The sequence below is a fragment of the Coloeus monedula genome (assembly GCF_965178545.1).
Source record: "Coloeus monedula genome assembly, chromosome: 18".
Lineage (NCBI taxonomy): Eukaryota > Metazoa > Chordata > Aves > Passeriformes > Corvidae > Coloeus > Coloeus monedula.
This window is the reverse complement of record NC_138798.1, coordinates 13,706,362-13,717,100: the sequence shown is the minus strand read 5'-3', so window position 1 is coordinate 13,717,100 and position 10,739 is coordinate 13,706,362. Positions and strand designations below refer to the sequence as shown.

At 67.8% G+C, this 10,739-nt stretch overlaps 1 protein-coding gene across 1 annotated transcript; it reads left to right on the top strand.

Annotated features, from left to right (window-relative positions):
• The first annotated feature begins 494 nt into the window (after nt 1–494).
• On the top strand, nt 495–10,229 carry GAS2L1 (growth arrest specific 2 like 1). The gene is made up of 6 exons (XM_082293543.1): nt 495–605; nt 1,896–2,550; nt 5,267–5,374; nt 5,592–5,688; nt 6,622–6,904; nt 8,499–10,229. The coding sequence occupies exons 2-6, from the start codon at nt 1,906–1,908 to the stop codon at nt 9,556–9,558; spliced, it is 2,193 nt and encodes a 730-aa protein (XP_082149669.1). The 5' UTR covers nt 495–605; nt 1,896–1,905; the 3' UTR covers nt 9,559–10,229.
• Nucleotides 10,230–10,739: the final 510 nt, after the last annotated feature.

Below are 10,739 nucleotides of genomic sequence, written 5' to 3'. Positions count from 1 at the left end.
CCCCCGGGCCCGGGACGGGGTAGGATGGGATGGAGGGGCGGGATGGAGCTGCCCGGTGGATGCCGCTGTGCCTCAGTTTCCCCACCGGGGGTGAGTTCCGGGGAAGGGGGGTGGGGGGAGGAGGCAGATCAATGGAAGCGGGCAGCCGCACCCGGGCGGGGCGGGGGGGATGTCACCGAGTGTCGCTCTGTGTCACCCCCGTGGCTCCCCCGTGGCCGTGTCGCCCCCCCCCCACCACCACCTCCGTGCCCCCCTCCCGCGTTTTTGTCCCTCCCCGTCTCCGTGCCGTGCCCATGTCGTCCCCCCCTCCGTGTCCGTGTCCCCCCCGTCCCCGCCCGCTGCCGCCGCCGCCCCCGTCCCGGCCCTTTCTGGGCCGCCTCCAACTTCCCGGCCGGGGCGCGGCGGCGGCGGCGGCGGCTCCGCGGGGCTGCGGCGGCCGAGCCTCGTTGGGTGCCCCCCGGGCCCCCCGGCCGCCCCCCGGGCCGCTGCCGGCGGCCGATGGCGGCGGGGGCCGCGGCGGGGCCCCCCCGGCGCTGGGAGCCGCGGCCCGGCCCGGAGCGGGGAGCGGGCCCGGCCCGGCCGTAGCGGAGCGCAGAGCGGCGGCGGTGAGTAGGGCCGGGGGGGTCGGCGGGTGGCCCTGGGCCCTGTGTCCCCCCCTCCGTGTCCCCGCAGGTGCGGATCCCCTCCCGCCGCCCCCGGTGCATCGCCCCGGAATAGAGACCCCTCCGCCGAAAGGAACCCCCCCCACCCCGAGGAAGAGACACCCCCAGAGATGGACACCCACCCCACGGGGGAAAGGGGGAGCCCCGATACAGACACCCCTCGGCACGGACACCCCCCCCTCCGAGGGTGGGGGACCCTCCCCAACAGAGACAACCCCCCCGAGGGAAAGGGAGCCTCCAAACAGGGACCCCCCACCCCCTGAGGGAAGGACACCCCCCGATAAGGACACCCCTTCTCCGAGGGAAATGGACACCCCCCAGCAAGGTCCCCCCACTCTCGAGGGATGGGGACCACCCCCAACAGGGTCCCCCCCAGCTCCGAGGGTAGAGGACACCCCCCAATAGGGACAGCCCCCCCCCAGGTGAGGGGACCCTCCCTAAGAGGGCCACCCCCTCCGAGGGTAGGGGACCCCCCCTCAGCAGCACGGACACCCCAGGGGAAGGATCCCCCTCCCAGGGTGTGGGGCTGGGCTGGGGGTGGCAGTGGAGGTCACTGGGCCCCCCCGGGAGGGGGTGACCCCTCTGCTGAGGCGTCATCGGCTCTTGTACCCCCACCCCATGTTGGGGACAGCTGGGGGGTCCTCCCCGAGGTGCAGCCCCCTCCCCAGGGCTGAGTGTTGGGGTCCAATCCCCCCATCCCCCCAACCGGTGCAGCCCCTCGCGGTTGGACCCCCCCAGGGTTAGGGGGGCTCCCTGCCCCTGGCACTGCCATCCCTCGGGGTGTCACCTGCTCCCGGGGTGGGGACACCGGGGTGAGGACACCCACCATGACTGGGCAGCTTTTAGGGCGGGGTTGGGGAGGGATGTCCTCGCTCTGCCACAGCCCCACAGTGGGGTGGGTGGGGGGCACAAGGGACTCATTAACCTGGGGAGGGGGTGGCAGAGGGGACACAGGATGAGGGGACACGGAGGGTGGGGACACACATGGTGGAGGGACACGAAGTGAGGGGACATGGGCTGTGGGGGGACACATGGGGTGGAGTGGGGGGTGCTGCAGGTCCTGGCAGGGATCAGGCAGGTCCCGGAGGGGTGGTGGTGGCAGTGGTGACGCTCCTGCCCACAGGTAACGTGGGGGGAGAAACTGAGGCACAGAGGGGTCACCAAAGTTGGTGGGTGGTTTGAGGGGGTTTGGGGGGCTTCCTGCCCGTAACGGCCCCCGTTGTCCCCCCACAGGCAGGTCGCCATGGCTGACCCCAGCCACATCCAGTCGGCCGCCTCCAAGAGCATCCGCCCCTTCCGCTCCAGCGAGGAGTACCTGGAGGCCATGAAGGAGGACCTGGCCGAGTGGTTCAACACCCTCTACGACCTGGACATCCAGGTGGACACCTTCCTGGAGAGCCTGGAGACGGGATGTCACCTCTGCCGCCACGCCAACAACGTCAACCGCACCGCCCTGGACTTCCAGGAGCGGCACCCCGAGGCGGCCGCCCGCATGCGCGTGCCCCAGAATGAGGTGGTCTTCCAGGCCAAGAACGTGGTGCCCGGCTCCTTCATTGCCCGGGATAACGTCTCCAACTTCATCCAGTGGTGCCGGCAGGACCTGGGCATCCAGGACGTGCTCATGTTCGAGACCAACGACTTGGTGCTGAAGAAGAACGAGAAGAACTTTGTCCTCTGCTTGCTGGAGGTGGCCAGGAGGGGCTCCAAGTTTGGGATGCTGGCCCCCATGCTGATCCAAATGGAGGAGGAGATCGAGGAGGAGATGAGGGACCAAATGGCCGACGGCGCGCTGGGCACGCGCCGGGAGAGCCGGGACCCCCAGGCGGGCGCCTTCCCCAGCCGGGCCCGGCCCATCACCCTCTGCGACCTCAAGAACCTGGACGAGCTGGTGAGACACGCGCTCCCCTGGGAGCCCTGTGCCTGGGTGAGGGCCTCGCCGGCCGCCCAGCGCGCTGGGGCACCGCAAGGGCCTCGCTGGCCACCCAACGGGGCGCTCTGTGGTCTGTGGGAGGTCCTGTCCATCCACCCAACGGGGTGCTCTATGATCCACGGGCAGTCCTCTCTGTCCACCCAACGGGGCACTCTGTGGTCTGTGGGAGGTCCTCCCTGTCACTATGGCCCCCAGGAGGTCCTGTCTGTCTCTGTGGTCCATGGGAGGTCCTGCCTGTCCACCCAACGGGATGCTCTGTGGCCACTGGGAGGTCCTCTCTGTCCACCCAATGGTCACTCTGTGGTCACTAGGAGGTCCCACCTGCCTGTGGCCCGTGGGAGAACCTCACCCAATGGAGGCCGTGGGGGGGTCCCACCCATCTCTGTGGCCCCCAGGAGCCCTCTCCGTTGCTGTGGCCCCTGGGAGGTCCTGTCTGTGTGTCCCATGAGGTGCTCCACCATCCATGGGAGCTCCCACCTGTCCCCCCAGCACAGTGGGCCAGGGGAGGTCCCACCTGTCCCTGTGACCCCCAGGAAGTCCTTTCTGCCCACCCAGCAGGGCACTCCGTGGTCCAGGGGAGGTCCCGCCTGTCTCTCTGACCCCTGGGAGCTCCTTTTGCCCACACCCCTGTGGTCCATAGGATGTGCTCCACCCACCCATCCCAGCTCTCCATGGCTACGGGAGCTCCTCTCCACCCACCCAGCCACCCACCCAGCTCCCGTGGAGCCTCCTGACTCCAGGAGGGGTTCTTTTGGTGGCTGTGACCAGAATCACAAGGGGGACACAGGTGCCACCTGTGCCCTGCCACCTCCTCCCCGTGAGGGGGTGACTCACAGTGGTCCCCAGCCCAGGACTTGCCCCTCCTCCCCCTCCCCCTCCTCCTCCTCCTCTCCCTCCTCCTCCCCCCACCTCGGGGCTGCTGTCCCCAGGGACGGACATGGGGACACGGGGACATCTCGGCTGCTCACAGGCACAATTTGGGGGTGTCAAATGGGGGTGCGGGGACCCCCCCGGGCCGGGAGCTCAGGACGGATTAAAGCCGTGTGCGGGATCCGTCCCGCGGGCGAGGCAGCGGCTTAATCCGGCCCGGGGGGGGACATGGGGGGGGACAGGGGGGCTCTGCCCTCCCCTGACTCCCTAAGCCTTTTTTTAATTGAAACCCTAATTCCTCATTAAGTCCCTCATTAAAGAGCCTCCTGACCCCGCCCTCCGCGCGGTCCCGCTGCAGGGGGGCCCCCCCGTCGCCGGTGCCCCCCCAAGCCCCCCTGGCCGGGCGCTGCCAGCCCCGGCTGCATTTTTCCGGGCTGCGTAATTCCTCGCCATCGGCTTTTATGGGCAGCGCCGGAGCCGGGGAGGAGCCTGGCGGGGGTAGGATCCGGCCCCCCTGGTACCCAGGTGCCCCCCCCGGGGTGGCAGCAGGGTCACGACCCCCCCCCCCACTGCACGCACTCCCCCTCCTCACTCCGTGCCTCAGTTTCCCCAGCTGGATCTGTCCCCGTCACCCGGATGGGAACCAGAGCGGCCACATCCTTCCTTCCTCTCACCCCTGTGATGGGCACGACTGCAGGAAAACCCAAAAAAATCGCAGAATTATTAAAGAAACCCCAAATTTCGGGGCGAGGCGGCGCTGTGTCCCCCCCGCCCCTCGCCCCAGCCCCGGGCCGGGGCAGGATGCGGCCGCGTCCCCGCATCCCCCTGTGGCTCCCGGTTTAATCCCTGACGTCAGCCCGGGAGATAGAGCCGGCAGCTGGCAGCCAGCGGGACCGTGGCACTGCCCGGCCACCCCACAGCCCCGGGGGTCCCCTGCCCGGCCCCCCAAATCCTCCCGCTCCACTTTCACCCTTCGGGTTTAAAGGGAGGGAAAAAAAACCCCGGGATTTACCCCATTTCTGTTGGTGGATGTGGGTCCTGCCCCATGGCGGGGGCTTGGGGGCAAATCCCCCGTGGTTTCGGATTAGTGGGGTGGGGGGTGTTTTGTGCCCACACGCGGGGGTCCCGGAGCGGGTGGGCCCCAAATGAAGAGAGTTGTGCCCGTTCTCAGCCTGCCGAGGGTGCTGTGGGTGCTCCCCAACCCTGGGAGCTGCTCCCACCGAGCCCACCCGGCTGCTCCCCACGGAGGAGGGGAGATGCCAGCGTGGGGGGCACACGGAGCCCCTCCCTGTGTGCCAGTCCGAGGGACTGCCCCTATCATGGGGATCCCCACTGACCCTGTAGGGGGATTTTGTGCCCCACCGACCCTATAGTGGGGGTTTCTGTGCCTACCAGCCCTATAGTGGAGGGTCCATGCCCCACCAGCCCTATAACAGGGAGTTTGTGCTCGCCGACCCCATAGTGGGGGGTCTGTGCCCCACTGACCCTATAGTGGGGCATCTGTGCTCACCAGCCCCATAACTGGGGGGTCTGCGCCCCACTGGCCCTACAGCAGGGGGTCTGTACGTACCCATCCTATAACAGGGGGTCTGTGCCTCAGCGGCCCTATACTGGGGGGACTGTGCCCCACTGGCCTTATAATGGGGTCTGTGCCCCACCAATTCCATAATGGGGGTGTTTGTGCCCCACCAGCTCTATAATGGGGTTTCTGGACCTCACCGACCCTACAGGGGGGGTTCTGGACCCCGCCGACCCTACAGCAGGGCGTCCACACCCCACTGACGCCTCCCCTCTGTGCCGGCAGGTGCGGGAGATCCTGGGCTGCTGCTCCTGCCCCTCGCAGTTCCCCATGGTCAAGGTCTCGGAGGGGAAGTACAAAGTGGGCGACTCCAACACGCTCATCTTCGTCCGAGTAAGAGCCACCACCGCCTCCCTCACCCCATTGTCCCCTCCCTCACCCCACTGTCACCCCATTCCTCCTCCTTCCCCCGCTCCCAGGCAGGGTGGGGCCCATCCCGAGGCACCCTGCAGCGGGTGGGGTCCAGAGCTGGATTTCCTGCCTGCTCCGGGGTTCTGGGGGGCTCTTGGTGGCTTTTTGGGGCCAGGCAGGGTGACAGCACTGCCCGCAGGTGCTGAGGAGCCACGTCATGGTGCGCGTGGGCGGCGGCTGGGACACACTGGAACATTACCTGGACAAGCACGACCCGTGTCGCTGTGCTGCCCTCTGTGAGTGTCCCCGGGACCCCACACCTGGTGTCCCCTGCCTCGCTGCTGGCTCCTGGCTCGCTGTGGGGCTCCATTCCCTGGTTCTCCGTGGGTTCTGTTCCCTGGCTCTCCATGAGTTCCATCCCTGGATCCCCATGGGTTCCATCCCTGGTTCTCCATGGGTTCCACTCCCTGGTTCTCCATGAGTTCCATCCCTGGCTCTCCATGGGTTCTGTTCCCTGGCTCTCCATGGGTTCTGTTCCCTGGTTCTCCATGGGTTCCAATTCCCTGGTTCTCCATGGGTTCCATTCCTGGACTCTCCCTGTGGCTCCATTCTCTCTGTGGCTCCTTTCCCTGCTTCTCTATAGGGCTTTGATCCCTGATTTTCTGCGGGGTTCCATTCCCTGGCTCTCCTTGGGACTCTGCTTTTCCATGGGGCTCCATTCCCTGCTTCTCCACAGGGCTTTGTTCTGTGGGGCTCCATTCCCTGATTTCCTGTAGGGTTCTGTTCCCTGGTTCCCCATGGGTTCTGTTCCCTGATTCTCCGTGGGGCATCTTCTCCAGTTCTCTGTGGGGCTCCATTCCCTGCCTCTCTGTGGGGTTCCGTTCCCTGATTTTCCATGGCTTCCATTCCCTGATTTTCTGTGGGGCCTCATTCCCTGGTTCTCCATGGGGCATCCTCTCCAGTTCTCTGTGGGGTTCCATTCCCTGATTTTCCATGGCTTCCATTCCCTGATTTTCCATGGGGCTCCCTTCCCTGGGGCTGGGCTCCTCAGGGCTCTGATCCGGCTGGAAAGGGGAAAAAGGGGAGTGACAGAAGTGAAGTTTTCCCCCATATTAATTCCCGAGGTGTTCACCCACCTCCTGGGATTTCCCACCTGGAAAACGCGGGTGCTGCGAGGGGCGGGGGATGCTGAGCGCTGCCCCCGCTGACCTCCCCCCTCTCCGTTCCAGCTCACCGCCTGCCCCAGCCCCGCACCCCGGGCATGTCCCCCCAAAAAGCAGCTCCCGGCACCTCCTCGTCCCGCGCCCCCAGCCCCAGCACCCCCCGGCGCCCCCGGCCCGCCGGGCCCCCCCCGGCCGGGGCGGAGCGGGAGCGGGGCCCCCAGCCCCGGGGGGACGCCCCGAAGCCCCCCAGGCAGGAGGGTTTGCCCCCCCGAGGGGGTGCCGCCCCCCGCTCCGGCTCCGGCAGCCCCTCCAGGAGCCCCGCGGACGCGCGGGGAACGGGAACGCTCAGGTACGGCCCCCCCGGGGGGCTGGGGGGGACCCCAAAACCGCGCCGAGACCCCACAGCAAGGGCGCAGACCCACGGAGGGGACGGGGAGGGGATGGGGGGGTTAATGGGGGAAACATTGGGGGATAATGGGGGTGCAGTGAGGGGAATGAGGGACATTGGGAAAGTGGGAGGTACTGGGGGGGAATGGGGGTGGAATGAGGGTAACTGGGGGCAGAATTGGGGGTGCGGTGGGGGACACTGGGGAAATCCTCGGGGGGCAGCGGGGCGGGGCAGTGGAATCAGTGGGGTGGCAATGGGGGGGGTGAATGGGGGAAGCATTGGGGAGCAGTGGGTGAAGGGGGGCAGTGGGAGATACTGGGAGTGGAATGGGGGCAACTGGGGGCTGAATTGGGCATGCAGTGGGGGACACTGGGGAAACCATTAGGGCGGCAGTGGGAGGGTGCAAGGAGGAGCAAGTGGGGGCATCACTGGGGGGCAGTGGGGGGCAATGGGAGGTACTGGAGGGTGCACTGGGGGGTGCAGTGCAGGTATCGGGGCTCAGTGGGGCGGTGCAATGGGGAAATCGTTGGGGGAAAATGGGGGGACAATGAGGGGTGCTGGAGGGGTGCAATGAGGGGGCAGTGGGGGCAATTTGGTAGGGCAGTGGGGGCAGTGGAGAAGGACAGTGGGGGGGAAATGGGAGAATTATTGGGGAGGCAGTGGGAGGGGAATGGGGGTGCAGTTAGGGAAGGCAGTGGAGGAGGACAGTGGGAGTTCGGTGTGGGGCCATGGGGGGCAATGGGTGGGTGATGGGTGCTGAAAGAGGGGTGCAATGGGAGGGCAATAGGGGTTCACTGCGGGGAAATGGGGGAATAAGGGGGAATGGGGGGGCAATAGCGGAAATGGGGGTACAGTGGGGTGTGCAATGGAGGGGGATGGGGTTGGCAGTGGGGGGAATGTGGGGTGCCACGGGGGAGTTCAGAGGAGGGAGGCAGTGGGTGTGCTGTGGGGGGGAGATGGAGTGCAGTGCAGGGAATAATGGGGTGCAGTGGGGAGGGTTGGAGGGGAGAAGGGGGGAGAATGAGGGTGCAGTGGGAGAGTTCAGTGGGGGTTTAATAGAGGAGGAAAATGGGGGGCAGTGGGGAGGGAAATGGGGTTCTGGGGGTTGCAGTGAGGAGGAAAGGGTGTGGAGGGGGAGAATGGGGAGTTCAGTGGGGGGGGCTTAATGGGGGAGCAAGGGGAAGGGAAATGGGGTTCAGTAGGGGGGATGTGGGGTTTAGTGGGGGGTTCAGTGGGGATGCAATGGGGATGGAAATGGGGTTTAAGGAAGGGAATGTGGGGTGCAACGGGGGTGCTATGAGGAGCAATGGGGCACAAACGGGTGCAATGGGGAGGGAAATGGGGTGCAATGGAAGGAACGCGGGGTGCCATGGGGGAGAGCAGGGAGGGTTCAGTTGGGAGGGGTGCAGTGGGTGGGGGCACTGGGGGGGTTCCATTAGGGCTGCACTGGGGGTATCAAGGGGGGTTTCACGGAGGCTGTGCGATCGGGGGGTGCACTGGGGGGGGTCACCAGGGTGCTCATGACCCCCCTCTCCCCCCCCGGCCCCCACCCCAGGCCTCGCGCCCCCGCGCGCTCCCGGCGCTGCTCGGGCGACAGCGACTCCTCGGCCGCCTCCGCGCAGAGCGGCCCCCGCCGCCCCCCGGCCCGCCGGGACCCCCCGGACCCCCCCGGCCCGCCGGGCTCCCCCCGCGCCCCCCGCGCCGCCGCGTCCCCCCGCGGGTCCCCCCGCGCCTCCCGCAGCCCCGGGCGCGGCCCCGCGCCGCTGCTGCTCATCCGCCGCCGGCCCGACGGGCAGCACTCGTGGGCACGGGCAGAGCCCCCCGCGGCCGGGGCCTGCCCCGTAGGGAGCCCCGGGGGGCGGCGCGACCCCCGGCCCGGCCCCGGGGACCCCGAGGAGCTGGCGCGGAGGCTGCGGGCCCCGCGCTGGCTGGAGCCCGGGCAGGAGCAGCGGCTGTTCCAGCGGCTGGAGGAGGAATTCCTGGCCAACACGCGGCTGCTGGAGCAGCTGGGGGACACGGAGAGCCCCCCCCCCGCGCCCCCTGCCACCGCTGACTCGGCCTATTGCTCCTCGTCATCCTCGTCTTCCTCACTGAATGTGTTCGCCAAGCACGGGCTGCCCGCCGAGGACGGGCGGCGGGGCGGCAGCAGCAGCGACGGCAACAACGGCAACAGCAACGGCAACAACGGCGGCTGCCCCCCGCTGCCGTCCAACCCCACCCTGGCAGCTGCGAGGCGCCGCTCCACCTTCTCCAGCTCCTCCGACGAGAGCTGCTGCTTCCCGGCCTCCTGGGACAACCGGGAGACCCCGGGGAACCCCGGCTCCGACACCGACTGGGCGACCGGGGAGGACGAGCTGATGGAGACGGAGGAGAGCGCCGGGCCGGGGGTCCCCGCGCCCCCGCCGCGGCCCTGGGCCAAGCCCCGGCTGGACACGCAGCCCCACAAGACGCCGTCCCGGATTCCCACCCCCCGGGGGTACGGGGCAGGCGCCCACCGAGCGTCGAACGGCAGCCCCAAGGCCTGGGGGGCTCTGCAGAGCATCCCCTCCGCGCTCCTGGAGCCCCCCTGGGCCCCGCGGGAGCGCGAGGGGCTGGAGGAGAACGCGTGGCCGTGAGGGGTCGATGGCCGTGACAGCTCCTGGCAGCCCCGGGGACATCCCCGAGCTGCTGCGGGAGGGTGGAGGTGGCACCTGTGTGGAGACACGCGGCCAGGCGATGGACACAGAGCTGGGGTGGCCAGGAGCCCTGCACTTGGTGACTGTTGGCATGGGGGTGGGCCCTGCAAGGAGCCCCCAGGCCCAGCCAGGCCCGAAGGGTGCCGGGAGTGTCCCCATGCCATGGGGAGCAGCTCCACAGGGGGGTCATGGTGTGGTCAGGGCAGTGGCAGAGCTGGCACCTGGGAACGGGGCTGGAGAGCACCCAGCTCTTCTTCTCATCTTGGTCTCTTCCTCCTCATTCTTCTCTGCTCGTTTTCCTCATCTTGACCTCCTCCTCCTCTCGTCTTCTCTTCGTGCTATTCTTGTCAGCCTCCTCCTCTCCTCAGATCTCTCTCTCCTCTTCTTTTGGGCTGCCTCCTGCATCTCTTGTCTTCTCCTCCTCTAGGCCTTCACATCCTTCTCATCTTCTTGACCTTCCCCTCTTCTCAGCCTCTTGTCATCACCTCCTCGGCCACTTTCTCTCCTCATGTCATCTCCTCTCCACTGCTGAGATGGCTCGGGGACATGCAGTTTGTCACCACAGCCCATATTTCAGGGCAGGAGGGATCACTCTTCCCTCTCCAGCCCCCAGCCGGCCACAGCACTGCCCACAGCTCGTGTTGATGTCCCCGGGGTGGGACAGGGCTGTGTCCCCAGCCCAGGCCACCGTGGCCCCCACCCCTGTGGCCCTGCATGTCCTCCCCAGCCAGTAAAGACCAACGGAGCTGAGCCCACCATGTGTGGTCATCTGTCCAGGGGGATCCAGACCCCCCCAGGCCCAAGGGAGGAGGGCTCTGGGGGGTCTCAGGAGGGGTGGGAGCAGTGAAGAGCTGGGGTGAGGCTGAGTCCCAATGTCCTGTGCCCCGTTACAGCCACTGGGGCCCCTCCAGGGGGGTCCCTGGAGCCCAAAGTGCCCCATGGCCAGGGACCTCCAGCTCAGGGGCTGCTGGCCCAGGGGGACATGGCCATGCTCCAAGGGCTGGGCAGGTTGTGGGTCACCAGGGAGGTCCAGACCTGCTGGTGGTGACCACCCTGCTGTGACTTTGGGGGTTCCAAAGCACCGTGTCCCCTGTGGTCCCTGGACACCTGCCCTGCCTCTC